We start from the raw sequence: 18,272 nt of genomic DNA, 5'->3' as shown, positions 1-18,272 counted from the left end.
TGGGGTACCACAAGAGCACGGGCTGACCCAGGCTCAAAAACCTTAGACTCACTGTACAGGAGATCATTCTCCCATTAAATCAAGTGTGATCCAGACTGATCACCTGCTGCTTCGTTTGCTGCCTGTTGCTGCAAACCTACAAGAGAAGGGCATTTCTTCTGCTCCCCACAGAATTCCTCCCTGGAGGGCCCTCCCTCCTGCTGGCATTCAGTCCGCTCAGGCAGGTCTCCCAGTTCAGCCACTTGATCCCCCATATGTTCCAGGGCACCCCCTCAAAGGATGCCTCCTCCTGGACTGTGACAACTGTGGGGCTCGGTTTCCTGCGCCCCCTGCCCCTTCTCTTTACGTAGCTCCTGGGCCACTGTTTCAGGCTCCAGGTCCTCTTGAATACCTTTACTGGCTGCCATAAACCGAGTGGTCATACAAGCCCACTCAGGCAGACCCAACATCTCCAAATGCGCCTGGCGCTCCACTTCCTTCCAGGGGGCACTCTCCAGGTCATTCCCCAGCAGACAGTCTACAGGCATGGATGGACTTACAATGACCTTCAAGGAACCTGCGACCCCCAACCCCAGTCAAAGGGAACCAGTGCCATCTTGCAGAGGTGCTCTGAGTTGTCTGCTGCAACTACAGGGTGAAGCACATCAGGAATTACCTGCTCTTCAGACATCCGCTGACACCTGATAGATGTCAAACTGGCTCCGGTGTCCCTCAGAGCCTCCACCCTCCTTCCATTAATGGTCACCCACTGCCTGTATTTCTTAGTATTCTCAGGCAGAGAGATTACCTGGACCATCTCTTGATCTCCTAATGAGACCAGGGTCATACCTGCTTGCTCCTCCCCAGTCCAAGGACTCGATTCCTCCCCCAACGTTACACTCACTAATCCTGGTGCTGGAGCGCCAGTGGGTGCAGATGACTTCTTGAGGCATCTAGGGGAAATATGACACATTTATTTACAGAAGTAATAGGTAGGAGGACCTTGGTTGTCCCGCTTGCACTTATAGAGCCAGGCCCTCCTAGCCTTTGAGGACTGGGACCCTTTCACCTGGGAACTACTTTGGGGCCCTTTAGAGAACCACTTGTGGTTACCCTTGTCCTCCCCCAACCTCTGCGGGGGACCCTGTACACTTTTGGTAGTGGTACCTCCAATCCCCTTGTGGACTCAGGTACTGGTCCAGTGGTGGATCGGTCAGCTTACTATCCAAAAGATGCTGGCGCAGCTCTGGAACACACAGACTACTCAAGTGCTCCCAACTAATTACATCGCATAAGCTCTTAAAATCAGTTGCATTGCTGCCCTTCATCCAACCATTCAGTGCACACGTGTACACCTTCACACACTCAACCCAAGTACTGGATTCCAGTTTTTTTAAGATCCTGAATTTCTGCCTGTACTGTTCAGGAGTGAGCCTGTTCAGGAGTGAGACTCCTTACTTTTGGCATAGGTCAGGGTTCCCGCCCTCTCTAAATGGGGTAAGACATGCCTCCAAGAAGCCTCAAAGAGTTTCCAGAGGCCTGCCCCCCCAATGCTCAGGCCCCTCATTCATCCTCAGTGCGATCTCATATGCTATGAACCACGCATAAATATCATCACCCCTCTGGTAATAATTCACCTCGTCTTTGGGAATGTACAGCCTCCCCACTGGCACTGGTTGTGTGCTGCCACCGTTTGAACTGGTCTTGGCCTGTTTAACCTTCATTTCCAGGTCCCTCAAGCTTAACTGATGACCTAAGAGAATATTTTTCTCTTCCAGGGCGAGAGCGTTCCTGCTCTCCTCTGCTCGCTTTTCAATTTCAATGAGCAGCTTCTTCTCCTCTGCTTGAGTTTTAAGTTTTAAAACCTCCAACTCATGCTCTCTGACCCTTTGGTTTTCCTTCAACTCCTCTGGTGAAAAACTCCTCAGTGAATGACTACTACTAGCTCCTGAAGCTGATCCTTCCACTGGCAAATACTGTGGACCAAATCCATTTCCTGGGTCATCCTCATCCACTTCAACATCACCCGCCTCCTGAGTCCCTCTGGCTTCCCACAAGGCCCTCAAGGCCATTTGCAGCTCCTCCTTCTTGGCGCTACTTTTCATGGGAAACCCCAAAGCTCTGCAGAATTGCCTCAATTGATCAACTTTGTAGGTAAGCAATGCCTCAATGTTGAACTCTAATTCTGCAGCCTCACTGGCTACTTCACTCCTGAGACATGACGTGTGGCTTACAGGTTGCTCAAAAATAAAAAAACAACAAATCAAGAACACAATATGTGGTTGCGTTGTGGTCTGCCCTAAACTTGTGATGTACACCAATCACTATGAGTAAATTTGCAAATACACATTCAAATCCCACACCGCTGACCACCAAATGTTAGACCCTGGATCCCTGGTTGGCTGAGGTAGGTACCTTAGGCAAAATAGGGACCCGCGGTTCCACGTCTGGGAAAGGAAGGTCACCTTCTGAGTTAGCCCTGCTCACCCCCTTAGTAGCTTGGCACGAGGAGCCAGGCTTATCTTCAAGGCAAATGTGTACGGTATTTGCAACCACGCTCACATCAACCCATTGATGACGCCACAAATAGACCCCACACAAGTTTTATAAAAACAAGTATAAACTTTATATAAACAGATATGCATCTGAAAGAAATACGTTGTGATAGATTCCTTACCTTAGAATTACCCCCAGGCGTCAGACTGGATCCAAAATGTTTTCGTCAGTAGTACCCCTGCACGTTGATAGGCGTCGTTGTGCGGCTCCCCGTGTGTCGTTGGCGTCGTTGGTGCCGGGATGACGTCCCTGGAGCTACTTAGACACGCCCACGCATGCTGATGTCAGTTCTTTCTTTTTCAGCACCAGCAAGCACAGATCCGGAAGAGCTAGTACCCTCAGTCACTTTTTGACTGAGTTTTTCGAGGCCTTTTGTCTCATTTTTTAGAGTCAATCGACTCCTGTTGTTGTAGGGATGCCCGGCTCAAAGATCTGTGGGGACTGTCACAGCATGATGTCGGTGACGGACCCACACCGGATGTGTTTCTACTGCCTGGGGCGCGACCATGACCCCAAGTTGTGCCCCAACTTCAGGGCCATGGCACCGAAGACTTTGAGGGAGCGGTCCCGAAGCTTGCTGGAAGTCTGGCAGTCGACTCCGCGCAGCTCGAGGTCCCGGTCCCGCGGGAGGTCGAGGGACCAGTCGCTGAGCCGTCACCATCATTCTTCTGGATCTAAGTCTTCGCACTCTGGGTTAATTAAGTCGAAGCATTCCAAAAAGAAGTTGAAGAAGCATCGTCGCTCTCTGACTTCCCTTCACACGTCGCAGCTGAGGGTGCGGGTGATGCCACCCCCGCGACATCGCCACCGGTCTACCTACCTTTTCGGGTGCGTCTGCGACGCCTGCTCAGGTGCAAGAGTTTCTTGCTACCATGGCCCAACTCTTTGGGCCATCTGGCTCCGCCGGCATGCCTACGGGCCTGCGGGCACAACTTGGGTTCCTGTCCTTTCATCATCAATGGCTCTGGCCCCAGTGTCGCCGGCGGCTCCGGCCCCGATGCCACAGGACCCCCTGGGATCCGGGTTTGGACCCTGGTCAACACCAGGTAACCTAATAACACCTCCCCCGGCGCCTTTCTAACCGGCACCAGCACCGATGTTGCCCGCTCCTCGGGATGACATTGTCTCCAGGTTCAGCCCTGACCCAGACACGGTGGGGCCCTTTTTGCCCCATGTCCCTCCTCCTTATTTTCAGCCTGTCCCACAGACTGTGGAGGAAGGGGAGGACTGGGAGGGGTCTGAGGACCCTCTAGCACAGGAGTGTGCTTATGATCCAGACTGGGTAGAGGGTTTGGGGGAAGCCAGTGGTCTTGACACCTCACCTGACCTTGGCATGCTGTCTCCTCCTACAATGCACAAAGCACAAGCTCACAGCGTCGATGAGATTCACTTTGATTCCGTTGCACATGATAACAAGGCAAATCCTCACGAATGTCTCACAGTGCACAAAGCACACGCACACAGCGTCGATGAGACTTACTTGGATTCTTGTGCACACAATAACAAGGCAAATCCTCACGAAGTTCTCACGGTGCACAAAGCACACGCACACACAGCGCCGCTGAGACTCTACTGGAAACTTTTGTGTTCCTGTGTTTCTGCAACAGGAAGCCAGCTCACCTCGGGCCCTTGGGGATAAATTACTTCAGGACACAGCAAAGTCCTTTCAAGCAGGGGGACACAGCACACAGCAAAGTCCCTTTAGCCTTTCCTTGGTTAAACCAGCAAACTGCAGGCCAGCCCCAGAACACACAGCAAGGGTCAGTCCTTTCCTTCAGTCTCGTCAGTTGTTTCTTCCTTGGCAAAGATTCCTCTTGACCATGAAGTAGCTCCAGTCTTGTTCAATCTTTAACAAGCCATTCTCCAACGTTCAGGTGCTTCAGCTCTCATAGTTATACCCCTCAATGGCTTTGAAGTCTTTGTGTTTCAGGGGGCACTGACTCCTATTCAAACCAGTTCTGGGTGCCACCCTGCCAGTGACACCTTCTTCCTTTGATTAGTGGGGGTCTGGATTTTCAATCACTCAGCAGGAGATGGGACAATTGTTTTATAGCAGCAGCACAGGCCTATTCACCTCTAGGGGCTACTCCTACCCCTACACTCCAGGTGCATGTCAGCCTGTTGCTGTCTCACCTCCTCCCCTGGGTCAAGACATTCCCCAGACCCTATCGCTTTCAAATCCAGACAGTCAATCCACAACCAGGCAGAGGCACACAGAAATGTTTAGAGCACAAGAACCCAGACACTTCTAAAAATGTGGCTTATAAACACAAAGTGCAAAAACCACCTTCATAGAAAGATGTGTTATTACATTGTGAGTTCAGGCATACTAAACTTCACCTTTCCATCTTAAGCCTTTGGGAAAATAGGCTGGAAAATGGATTACACAGCCTGATCTCTGGGGCATCTGAAGTGCATAGAAAGGGAAGTGTAAGGTCTGGCAAGTGGGTGCACTTGCCAGAACAACATAGCAGTTTAGCAAACTGCACGCAGGCTCTGCAATGGCTGGCCTGCGTTCCCTTTTTAAGGCTACTTGTGTGGGTGGCACAATTAGTGCTGCAGGCCCACTAGTAGCATTTGTATTACCAGCCCTGGCACACATAGTGTACGTTACTAGGGACTTTACTAGTAAGGCAAATATACCAATCATGGACAACCAATTACCATTATACTTTATACAGGGAGCACTTGCACTTTGACACTGTTTAGCAGTGGCAAAGTGTCCAAAGCCTTTAATTTGGCAAAACAAAATCTATCACAGCACCAAAAATAGAGGAGGTAGAGGCAAAAAGTCAGGGGTAATCATGGCAAGAAATGCCAGGTCTAACAGTGCCCATACAGAAGCTCAATGGGACTGAACCCTAGAGACTTCTGTGGTACCTCCCTGTATGCAAAGAGAAGGCATGACAATGGGATGCCCCACTTATGCCTCATATGTTCTGTTTGACCCTTGAGCATGCTCTTCAAGGTTTGGTTGAATCTCTCCACCAAACCATTGCCTTGTGGGTGGTAAGGAGTGGTGAACTTTTAGGTTACATCGCACTCCTCCCACATATACTTGGATATGAAACCGGCCCAACGGTCAGAAACCACCTCTCTGGGGAAACCCATGTGGGGAAAGATCTCCTTTAACGCCTGGCCCACCACTCGCTCTGTGGTTGTCCTGAGAGGGATTGCCTCTGGGTACCTTGTGGCATGGTCCACCAAGACCAGGATGTACCTGTTGCCCATGGCTGTCTTGGGATCCAGTGGCCCCACAATGTCCATTCCAACAATTTCAAAAGGTATTCCAACAACTTGAAAAGGTTGGAAAGGAGCCTTACCCTTCCTCCCACTCTTACCACTTGCCTGGCAAGTTTAGCAAGACCTGCAATATCCATCTGACTGCCTTCACATTTGGGGCCAAAAGAAGTGGGTGAAAAGCCTGTAACAGGTCTTGCCTCGCCCCAAATGTCCTGCCAAAGGCATGTCATAAGCCAAACCCAGTAAGAAGGTCCTGAAGCGCTGGGGTACCACCAGCACATGGGCTGACCCAGACTCAGTGACCTTAGGCTCTCTGTACAGGAGACCATTCTCCCAGTAGATTTATTGTGATCCAGACTGATCACCAGCTGCCTTGTTTGCAGCCAGCTGCTGCAAACCTTCCAGGGAAGGGCAGTCTTTCTGCTGCCTGCAGAATTCTTACTTGGTGGGACCACCTTCCTGCTGACAATGGGTCAGCTCAGATAAACCCTCCAGTTCAGCTACTTGCTCCCCTGTAGGTACCGGGGCATCCCCCTCAAGGTCAGCCTCTTCCCAGACCGTGGGAACCTCAGGGGCAGGTTTCCTACACTCCCTGCCCTTTATCTTTCCAAGAACCTGGGCCACTGTTTCAGGCTCCAGGTCCTTCTGATCACCCTTTCCACCCGCCATTAACCAAGTGGGCACGCATGCCCACTCTGGCAACCAAAGCATCTACAAGGTACACCTGAGCTCAACTTCCTTCCATAAGGACTGCTCCAGGCCGTTACCTAGAAGACAATCTACAGGCATGGTAGGGCTCACAATCACCCTCAAGGGATCTGAATCCCCCTCATTCAAAGGGTACCTGCATCACCATTCACTGGTGCTCTGAGTTGACCACAGCAACTACTTGGTGGAAGGCCCCAGGGACTACTTGCTCTTCAAAGACCAGGTGACACCGGACTGAGGTCACACTGGCACCAGTATCTCTGAGAGCCTCTACCCTTTTCCCATTGAAGGTCACCCAGGCACTGTATTTCTTAGTGTGTATCGGTGACGGGTTTAGATTAATTACAGGAAGTGATGGCGCTCTAGCATGTGCGTTCGAAAGTCTATATTGTAGCCAGTGAATGTACGGTGCAAGCAGGTCAGGGGAGAACAAACCCAATGAAAACAACACCTGACCCACACATATACTATGAAAAAAGTCCTCTGCACACATCTGTGTATGGTAGGTTTTAGTGTCAAAACCAAAGGTTACAGGAGACAAAAAACCTGCAGAGGGAAAAGAGCCGGAACCAGTACAAGAAGAAACTGAGAGCGGGAGATGGGAAGAAACAGTAGCAGACAAAGAGGAAGTTCAAGTGATCAATCTATCATCCACACCACTAACCAAAAACATGATTTCTCTCTTAAGCAAAGGCCTCAGCTTTAATCCCCATGAATCAGGGAACTGTATAGATCCAAAATCGATTTATTCAAATTCATCAGAGGTCTCAAACTAAAAAAACATTTTGCACATATGTCCACCAACACTGACAATACAATGAGTATCTACAACATTAATTCCTCACACAGTCAGACCATCAATGAGATTAAAGAGACGCACCTTCTTCTGTCTATAACCGACACGGATGATCCTCCATTAAGCATAGACATGCTGCTACAAGACTTAGAAATTGACCCAAGTTCCACAATCCCCAGTGGTTTAAAGACAAAGTCCAAATGGACACCAACCCTGTCAGGTGGGAATCCCATTTATATTTTCCACAATCTAGTATTGGGCGATCTGGATAAATACGAAAATAAAAGCCAATCTAACTCATACCGATTAAAAGTTAATTTAACAAGAGGTGAGAGACTGGCACTCAACAAGCTAAGCAAAGAGAGCAATATGATCCCATGGGTAACGATTTGTCCTACCTTTAGACCCTCAATGGTCTCTTATTTGCAGCTGAGGAACGAAGAGGAGGGCATACTTGGAAATTAGAAAATTGAAAGAGACCTTTTACTTTGCATTTAACCACCTTTTTTAGGGAGACTTCGGCATTTCACAAATTTGCAATTTGTTAATTAACCACAAAAAAATGTAAGCTGCTGCTCGCGTAAAAGGAAGCAAGTATTGGCAAAAGTCAATAGATTTGGCATGTCTGACAGCCTGCTTGGCTTTGAAAATGCTTATTTAGTTTAATTGTCATGGTTTAACGAAAACAGTAGTGTTGCGATAGCTGCCAGGTATGTGCCAGTGTAAAATACAAAACATTGGCTAAAAGCAAAAATCTTTTCTTTTTTTACTGCAAAATACTACTTTGTGTGTAGATTAGCTTCTAATGAAATTGAAGAATGCTATCAATGACAGTGAAGTTAGCCAATGGCTGTAGTGGACTAACCATTTACCCAATGTTATATGCTGTAGTGGCTGATCGAAAATGTGAATGACACAACAGACAAACGGATGAAGAAGGGTGACTGATAGCCCCATATAATGGTATATTATACATATAATTTTAGTAAACTCAAAAGGTCTTGGCTAATGGCAGACCCAAAATGAAACAAAATAATCTCACAGAAGTGTAATTAAACACAGTCTCACACGTGTATGGAGATTTAATCACATTCGCTTCTTTGCTGACATGAAGCACATCATAACATGCTTCTTGGAGCAGAGTTTAGACGGTGAGTAGAGTGGCAGCCGTGGGACAAAGAGTGAGTTGAGGCGCAGAGAGGCTGCTCTTGTAATATCCGAAAATGGAGCTGCTGAAGCCAAGAGGGTCATTGAAATGGTGAGGAAGATACAGTAGAGAGGAGGTAGTGGGATGGCTGCTGGGAATGAGTGGAAAGGTAATAGGAAATACAAATAGGAAATTGTACACAAGAGGAGTTTCTCAAACGACCCCATTCACTCTAAGGAAATATCACACTTCAGATATTGCAACTTTTCGTAAATGATCACACTTCAAACTAAAAATGATATTGCACACAGAGACTATTAGACAAAGTTATAAGTTTTGCAGCCGGAACAGTGGCGCTTCATTGCTCATTATTTCTATCCAACCAGCATCCACAGGCCCGTTTTCCTGATGTGCACTGGGGCTTTTGCTGCGCCATTGTCTTCTCCATATTTGACATCAAATCTGCCAAGAGTCAGAGGTCAACCTAATTCCCAAATATGGCAGTCTCACTCTTGATGAGTTACACTTGACGTCTATGGCAGAACAAATACATATAAGAAACGATTTCAGACGTGAACAGTAAATAACGAACCTCTCAAAATCTAAGTCATGCCACGTGCTGCAAAGTGTGATGTTTTCAAGATAACTGAGATCTGCACTGCCATGGCAGTTAGTGCTTTCTTGCAGATTGATTGATACACCGTAGACAAAGGCAGCCAGGTAATAAAGAACTGCACTATCTGGTCACGAACGTGTAGTTATTGCCCACCTAAAATGGTCAGCTGCCACTTAACCATATATAGGAATATGCAAAAATGAAGGATGAGAGGCAATATAAGCATGCAGTACGATTTAAGATGTACAGGTAGATACACAAGAGTCGTTGATTGCAGTCTTGGCTTCTTTATTTCAAGTGTGCCCCATTTGCATCAGTTTAGACAGCCAACGCGTTTCGCCCACACAGGGTCTTATGCAGGGTGATGGGCGGCACTGTGAGCGTAGTTCCAAGGTAAAAGGCACAGGTGGTCCGTCTAGTGTAGAACAAGCGGTTCAAGAAAGCCCTACTAAGGCTCGAGTAGCCGCCCACATGTCTTATGTTGGACTAATTCCAGATGAAAGCGTAGAGCATGCCAGGTATTATCAAATCAGAATGATAAGTTGTATTTTAGCGCAGTGTAGCGAGGTCTCTCCCTCTCTGGCTGACGTCCAAGGCTCAATCCCTTGCTTTCTTGCAGATGAATTGCTTTTTCAGAATAACAGTGACTTTTGCACCTTGCACTTCACCCACCTCTTTGGATGCCTACCCTTAGCTTTCCTAGGCTGCACACCCTAGCAAGGATCCTGCTGTTAGTCACCACTTGGTTCCTGACAGTTGAGCAATCAGCAGCACTCCTGTAAGGCACCAACTTACCCACACCCTGGCAGGATTTGTTTCTGTTGGGAAGAAGAAGTGGTCAGGAGCCAGGTACAATTGTGCTTGCTTGATCTGTTCATTAGAACTTAACACCTAGTAATGTATAGCACAGAATTAATACTAATTACTTTAAACTTGGGGAGAGGATGTAGCCTAACCGCTAGAGCGGTCGACCTCGAAGCTGGGGAATCTGGTTAGAGTCTCGGCAACAACGCTCAACGTCCTGTGATTCTGGGCAAATCACTGAATCACCCTGTGGCTAACAAAAATGAATGTGTCCTTGTGTAACAAAACTGGTGCTCATGTAAAGCGCTCTGATACCTGATATCTTTGGGTCAAGGTTGCGCTTTATAAAACTATGGAAAAAAAACTTCTCTGTGTCAAAGAGCAATACTCTGAGGCAACAGTTTCCATTTTTGAGGATAATAAGGAATACATTCAAGTAACATAAACTGCCGCAAATATTTTGGAAAAAGCTGCAATTGCATGCAGAAACATTTCTATTTTTGTGCCTCAAAATGAGCTAATCAATGCCACAGTATCCTGGGGGTCTGTACATTCTGAGATCACAGTGCAATATCAAACATATTCATGTGTGAAAACCATGTGCACAAGAGATCTGTTGTTATTAGGGATTTCCTTTTTTGTATGCAATTTCTATTTTGTGTTGAGTAATAATGCTGGTTTTTTTCATTTGCAGGTTCTGCGACAGTACAGCATTAATTTGTCGGAGGACGAGTTCTTTCACATTTTAGGATACTATGACAAAGACCTAACTTTGAAAATACCTTATAATGACTTCCTACGGTCATTCATAAGATAGTAGCTGTAATGTTGTTCCAGCATTCAGGAAATGTACCACGCTTCAAACAACAACAGATTTTTATGTGAGAAAAAATGAGGGCAATTGTGTTTGTTCATGCTAAATCTCATGAACTTCTACAGTTGTTTTAAATCCTAATATTATTGCGTTACTTCGATTCAATAACGATCTGTGTTGGTCACAAATGGTGCACAGTACTAAGATTTTCTTCACTTTATTCCAATCGAAGTAATCAATGCAAAAATCGTATTGAACATTTTGCTGCCAACTCCTAATACAAAACTTAATAGGATAATTTAAAAAAACGAATGTTTAAGAATATTAATGCGTACAAGTAATGTATATGTGCAGCACTTATTTTTGTCTGAATAACTCTTGAACCACATTTTCCATCATTTGTAAAAACCCCAGTTGTTTGCTTCTATAAGATCAATATGGTTCCCTGCGAATAATCATACTTTGTTATACTAAATTAATAGATTAGCTTTTATTCCTTAAAATATCCTGCATGTGTTACCTTACAATACATAAGCCGTTATATCTTTGTTAACTCCATTTGTACTCTTTTGTTTTTAATGTCGAAGTTGACTGTCCAACCAGTGTAAAGACACACGGAGAACTTGTACTTCTAGCCAGACTTTTTTAAACCCAGTTGTCTCATTGGAAGAGATCAATTGTTATGGAGCAGCAGTGGAAACACACGTGTGAATTCCTGCAAAGTATGTTTACCTCTTTTCCATGGTATGCCAATTTAATAAAACATTCTCTAGATTTCTAGGAAACAGCCATTAAAGTCCTGTTTTCCTACATCCAGTACAATTGGCGTCATTTACAAACATAAAAGTAATTCACACAATTGCAGCTATAAAGGCGTGTTCACGTACCTAACTCTTACTACAGTGAGAAATGATCCTGTTGGGCTCTGCGCCAATGATGCCCTAATGCTTTATAATGTGTTGCATAAGTGCATTTAAAAGCATTAGTTCCTAACAAATGTCAAAGAAACTCTACTCAGAAGCAGGTTTGTAGTGGACCTTCTGGCATGTTTTCTACCCAGCTCCAAACACCAAATGGTAAGGGAGCTTTGGTGAAGGCAATTAGTGAGCTCAGGGAAACCTAACATAAAAGGGTGTCATCAGGTTGGTTTAGCTTAAGATGTACAACAGTGCCTCAGATTTACATACGCTTTGCTGGTGTTGGCCTTGTAGTCTTCAGTATACCTATCTATTCTCTCATTTAATTTTTATTAACTATTTATTGCTTTTTTGCTTATTTTTTTTTACACAATTTGTTCTTTTATAATCATGCTAGTTTGTGACACTGCTCAAGAATCACTAGTCTACCCAAAATTGCTGTTTCATAGGAAGTCTTTCAGAGAAATAATTTTTGAAATAATTCTAAAACATAAAACTATTCCCTTTTATTATATAGTTTATGGTTTAACTATAGGGGTGAACTTTGTGTTCTCTCAAGGTCATCACAAAATATACCAGCCAACGCCTACCTCAAACTCAATTCCTTTGAGAGCTGTGTCAGAGAGGAGTTCAGTGATAGAGCAGTCATTCCCCAGACTTTCTGGTTCATTCCATCAACTGAGGCCATCAATTAAAGTTTGATTCAAACCCTGACACAAATTCGAAGAGAATTGGTCTCGATTTAAATTTTATGGGAAATTAAAACTCTGCCAGTTCAGTGATGCTTGTCTTTGAATATTTTCCTATGTGGATACAAGGTTATTCCAGTCTAAACTAAAAAAATAAGTTCCAGATGCTTTATGTCATTTTGTTAATACTCAGTGAATTTCCAAACAAGGAAAGTAAATGTTTAGTTGAGCACTTCTGGAAGCACATTGTGACAAAAACGGCAAATATTGCATGGGTCAATCTGATCACATCCAGTTTAAAGCCAGCATATCCCCATCATGCTATGGTACAGGACGAGGAGGAGCAGTATCAACCGACTGTCATCCATGCTTAATATTTCAGGTAAACTGTGAGTTTTGATGGTTGATTTTGCATCGATTCTTACATCTTTTCACAGCACTGTAAAAAGTGTTTTGATATTACATCTTTAACACTGGTTTCTCTTTCTGATAACTAATGCTAGTGCATCATGCTTTTGGTGCATTTACATTAGTGATAGATACATCCTAAAACTTAAAAAGCGTTGCAGGAAGAGGGAGGCAATATTTGCCTAAAAAAGTAACAATCAGTTAAAAACAAGAGTGAGCAGTAAAATGTCAAATGGTCACGTGGATGCAATTACATTTTTTAAAAAAAATAGTTTCATCCAACCACTATTAATACATGTTTTAATTAGGTAAAGTTGCAAAAACTGTATCCATATTTTTGTTAGCTCTTAAGAAAATTGTGCTATCTTTAATGACTACGAGCAGTCCCACATTTTTTTAAGGGTCAGATATATTTGTGATTAATTATATTTGCACTGGACATTTAAATAAAAATATTTGGAAAGTGTTCATCTCCTTGCAGTTTTTTATGTTGATATTTTGTGGTAGCATGTATACAAAAATGTATAGCCTTATTTAAAATTAGGATGTCAGAATAGTAGTCTACAATTTTTTGGGACTCTCCTCCTCTGTCACACCGCCAGAGGGAAAAGTTGCACATTACATAAATGCTGTAAATGTACTCTCTGGGTGTACTTAACCACTAGCAAAATGTGCACACAATGCACAGGCCAACCAGTGAATGCTTCTATTGCAGCACCGATGAAATGCATGCCGCCACTGCACTGATGGTTAATAATCTAAAATATCATGGATTCTCACACTAGCATGAGGAAAATCTATCGGTTAAGAGTCCACTAGTGATAAAATCCCACGCTTGTGGGGAGGGGTGGAGCGGGGGGGAGCTTGCCTGACTCCAAGATGACAGCTAGTGAGAGGAGCTCCTACAGCCGTCGCCACCGTCCAGCAAAATCCTGGCGATGTAGAGGGAGCGAGAGGCAGTGACAGAGAAGCCAGTGCACCTGAAAAATAATGCATACACAGTGACTGAATGCTGCTTGGCGCTCCGGAGGCCTATCGTCAGTAGCGTGTGTGCAGCCTCCACATTGCGCACGGAGGCGGTCCCAAAGTGCGGAGAGAAATAGCAGCAAGGAGTCCCCGGGCCCGGCCAGCGCCTTAGCGACACAGCAGAGATAACTCCAAACAACACAAAGCGAGACCTGGGGTTGCATTGATATTTGATCACCCCAGAGATTGGCATCCCCCAGGTATCCGAAAGCCGATGAGAGACGTGAGGCCAATGCTGAGGTGAACGGGGTCTGTGAGGAGCGGAGAAGTGGGGGGGGGGGGACCCGGCGCCAGCCTATGACAACTGTATGGAGACATGGAGCGGAGTCGTGGCATGTAGAGAAATTCGGGCGGCTCCTGGAAATGGATTGACACCCAGGTGAAAATGAGAGACTGCAAAGCAACAGACCAGTCCTGCAACCTGGGTGTGGCGTTGGGAGGCCCCTTAGTGTTTGCTCCGCTGTCTGGCCTGGTGTTCATGGTGCCAGAGACAGACTAGACTCCGACAAACAAGTGGGGAGAGGCACACTGCAGTATAGCACTAAGAGGAGCTAGTAGACTGAGCGCAGGAGTAAGTACGCGCAGAGTGCAGCCTAAGAAATATTAAACATATCAGGACTGCGTCCCGCATAGAGGGGCAGGTATGATAGGTGCGCCCTACCAAGGAACTTGGAAACACGCAGCCTTAAAGGGTGACTTACGGCATAGATAGACTGTTGGAAAGACATAGAACTCACACAAGAACATTGGGGAATGGATTAAGGAAGGCCTGAGGTAACCACTAATGTCGAGGGGCGGATGAGGGGCTCCCCTATAGGCTTGCAAGATCAGCAAGCCAGACATGCTACAATCAGAGCTGCAGTTTTAATTATGCAAGACCCCCAGGTCCAGCGAAGCGGGCACCTCAGAGGCAGAAGCGCCGTCTGATGATGCAGAGCCATTAGCTGAGACAGACCTAAAACACATATTGCGAACAATGCAGCAAAGCTTATCGAAAAATTATAGTAAAATAGATGCCCTCACTTTTAGAATGAACTTAATGTCAGAAAGGTTAGACAAACACAATGAAAGGCTGGGCACAGTTGAACAGAGGGTCTCAAATGCAGAAGACGCACTGCAAATGGAAACTACAGTGCACAAAACAATGGACAAACTTCTAAAATTGCTCCAGTCTAAAGCTGTGGACTAAGAAGCTAGATCATGAAGACATAACATCAGAATTCTTGTCATAGCAGAATCGACCAACATTAACAATATGGAGCAATATTGGAGCGAGTGCTGACAGAATTATTGGGCAGAGACAGATATTTTTGTTGTGGAGCACGCCCATCGCTCTCTGGAGGCTCGTCCAGTTCCAGGGGCAGCCCGAGACCAATCATTGCCAGATTGTTGAGTTGCAGAGATCGAAGTACAGCTCTTCGCAATTCTTGAGATTTGGGGATGCTACGCCTAGATTCCCTGTTCCTAGATTTTACGTAACAAGTAGAAGAGTCTTATCATTCCAGCTATGAAAAAGCTATGTGAACTCAACATGGATTACAGCATATAATACCCAGCTAAATTGAGAATAAAGTTTGAGACTTCATGCACCCTAAGGCGGCAATGCAGTTAATGAAATAGAGGGAGAGGGCTGGCAGACACCAAGGCTCCCCGGGGGAGTCCCTGAGCGACAGAGGTGAAACGCAGGAACCAGAGGAACAGTAATGCGAGCAAGCGGGAATGTAAGGAGAGAACCGGATGTGAGACTATAACTGAGACACTACTTGGGACAAGCATAGATCCGGGACTAAATGACCAAGGTTTCGACTTAAACAGCCTTCCCTCTAGAGCTCCAACCCGGACACCACAGAAGTGCTGCTCGGGATGGGTTGCTATGAGCTGAATATTGGTAAGACTGTTACAATAATTACCTATATATAAAATGTGCCCATATAGCAACAGCACTATTTGACTGGGTGCATATGACTGGACACGCAATGCATGGAATGGCCCATTAAGAACTACCAGCAATTCAAGGGCAGAATAATAGACCCTATAAAGTAGACTGCTCAAGGGATGGGTTGAGGCACCTCGAAGGATATACATGATAAAATGGGTGGCAGGGAGGGTCGGGAGCAGGAAGGACGGTAACATCTGCCCCCAAGTGTGCTCCACTAACAGTGATGTTTTCTATGATGTTTTTGGTTTTGGGCATATTAAAGGGAGGGTCACATGGAAGCTATGGAAGTTGGGGAAACACATAGCGTGGGAGGGATCACTCGGGTCAGGTTTGAAGCTAAGTACGGGGTAAAATATGTCCTGATTTGAGACTAGTTGCTACATTAGTACATTATCATTCTTGGAACGATTGCAGACGTAGACCCAGGGGCGAAAGATGGATAGCAAGGGCAGAAGTTGAGGCTACTTACCTAGAACGTCAGGGGCCTCAATGACAACAGAAAGGTCCGAAAAGTATTAGAATATCTTAAGAGACATAACATAGACATTGCAATCCTGCAGGAAATGCATCTTAACCCCTTGTATGGTCATGACGGCTCCCAGCCGTCATGCGTCACAGTGGGCGTGTGCACATGACGGCCGGGAGCCGTCCGAATCCCTCCCACCGTTTATTTCTCCCGCACCGCACAGGAAATAAACCCGCATCCAAGGGGTTAAACAAGATTATAAAGAGCTAACACAAAGCAAAATGCAAGGTCGATGTTACACTGCGAGCTACACATCACACGCCAGAGGGGTTCTTATTTGGGTGGGGTGACACTCCGGGGTAACGTTAACTGGACTTTACAAAGACCAGGGAGGTAGATACTTAATAGCTAAGGGCCACAAGGATGATCTGCCCTCCTAACTGGTCAGAGTGTAAGGACCAAACTATGATAATCCCCAATTCTATAACTCAGTTGGGGCAAAGTTGCAGAAGTGGGCGGATCTATCACAGGTCTGGAGAGATTTTAATTGTATCTTAAATCCTGATATTGACCACTCCAAAGCCCCACTAGGTGGCCCTCAGCTGCGGCATGTGCTATCCTTGACAATGGGAGAGACTTATAGATATATGGAGACACAGATCCTCCGATGCAGCGGGCTATACACATTACTCCTCATATATGACACACACACCCGCATAGATTACTGGCTGATTTCCAATGGGTTAAAAGCACAGGTTGCAGATTGCGCCCACCTCCCCAGAATGTATTCTAACCATTCCCCAGTGCAGGTTACATTAAAGTTTCAAGCACACAGAATCCCAGCTTTCACTTGGCGGTTTCAGCCATATTCCCTGCTAGACTCTGTCTTCAAAGAGGAACTGACTCAAGGCATGGAAGAATAATTTGAGCGCAAAACGGGATCGGTCATCACATTCGCAATGGTATGGAAGGACTTCAAGGCCTATGTGCGGGGGACCACGATCTTCAAACATGACGGAGTTTTTCGCACCAAAAGGGGGAGGTTGGATACCTTTGAGAGAGAAATAGCCTTCAAGGAGAACACATTTCAGAAAGAGGAAGGCCCCCACATTACTGAAGTAATTAAACAGAAGATAGTAGAGTTTTAGGAGACAGCCAATGACGGCACCAAGCACATGGGGAAATATGGAACCCCACAATCCTACGGAGAGAGGGATAGGTCAGGTATGACACTAGCTGGTATACTGAGGCCCCCGAGAACATCAGATACTATCATGGACATTTTAGAGGATAAAGGGCGGACCTTGTGTGCCACAGAAGATATTATAGCACAGTTCTGCAAGTATTAGAAAATGCTATGCAGTTCACAAATCCCATCTGACAAGGGAGTACTGACAGATTAGAAAACAATTGTTGCCAGTGTGCACTCTGTTATCAGTTTTTTCTTGTTAAATCTCGAGGTGCTTCTTACCACCTGCGCCTGTCCAATGGCTCTCAAAGCAATGTTTCAAAAGGGTGCAGGGAGATGTACCTCTCCGTGCTGATGGGCGCACTGTTACTAATACCTCAAGGTATTAATCCATTAAATTCAACTAATTAAATCCATTATAAGTCTTATTATTGTTCAAACGTATATGTCTTTATTCATATATTCCTTTTGCAATTCCATGAGGTTTTACGATCACTTTTAAATCACATTGTAGCGCGGACCCATTATAGCACAAACCCAATGCATTTCGGGTCGATCTTCGACCCTTCATCAGGGGTCTAAATTCGTAACAAAAATAAAATGGAAACAGGAGGCCTATCAATAAATGCGCTTTTTGTGTGGAAATAAAAAAGTTTCTTGTGTAAAAGTAAAAAAGATTCAAGGTGAGCGTGCTCTGAAACATGCCTAACTTTGTTTGAAAAAATTAGCGGGAAAAACAGAAAAGAGTGAACCTTAATTGAAACAGAAAGACGCTATGTCTTTTTACCACGAAAAATCAATGATAAAGAATAGTGACAATATAATAATCAGTGCGGTTTAAGAGGTCCATTGTGTTTCAGATGTGTGTTATTAAATCATGCAAGTAGAAAGATTGTGTCATCGAGTGTGAGTTTTAACAAAATGTTTCTATCAGTAGTGAGAAAAAGCGATCTATGCAGTTTAGGGAGTCAATTG

The 18,272-nt window shown here is 45.3% G+C and overlaps 1 protein-coding gene across 1 annotated transcript in view; it reads left to right on the top strand.

Annotated features, from left to right (window-relative positions):
* The window catches only part of EFCAB6 (EF-hand calcium binding domain 6), an 846,383-nt gene extending 835,167 nt beyond the window's left edge, over positions 1-11,216 (top strand). Inside the window, exon 30 of the mRNA XM_086922295.1 lies at positions 10,544-11,216. Within this exon, the coding sequence (XP_086778421.1) occupies positions 10,544-10,666 (123 nt within the window). The 3' untranslated portion in view covers positions 10,667-11,216. The remainder of the gene's footprint in view (positions 1-10,543) is intronic.
* Positions 11,217-18,272: the final 7,056 nt, after the last annotated feature.

This window comes from Lissotriton vulgaris, chromosome 1_1 (genome assembly GCF_964263255.1).
Source record: "Lissotriton vulgaris chromosome 1_1, aLisVul1.2, whole genome shotgun sequence".
Taxonomy (NCBI): Eukaryota; Metazoa; Chordata; class Amphibia; order Caudata; family Salamandridae; genus Lissotriton; species Lissotriton vulgaris.
This window is presented reverse-complemented; position numbering and strand designations above follow the sequence as displayed.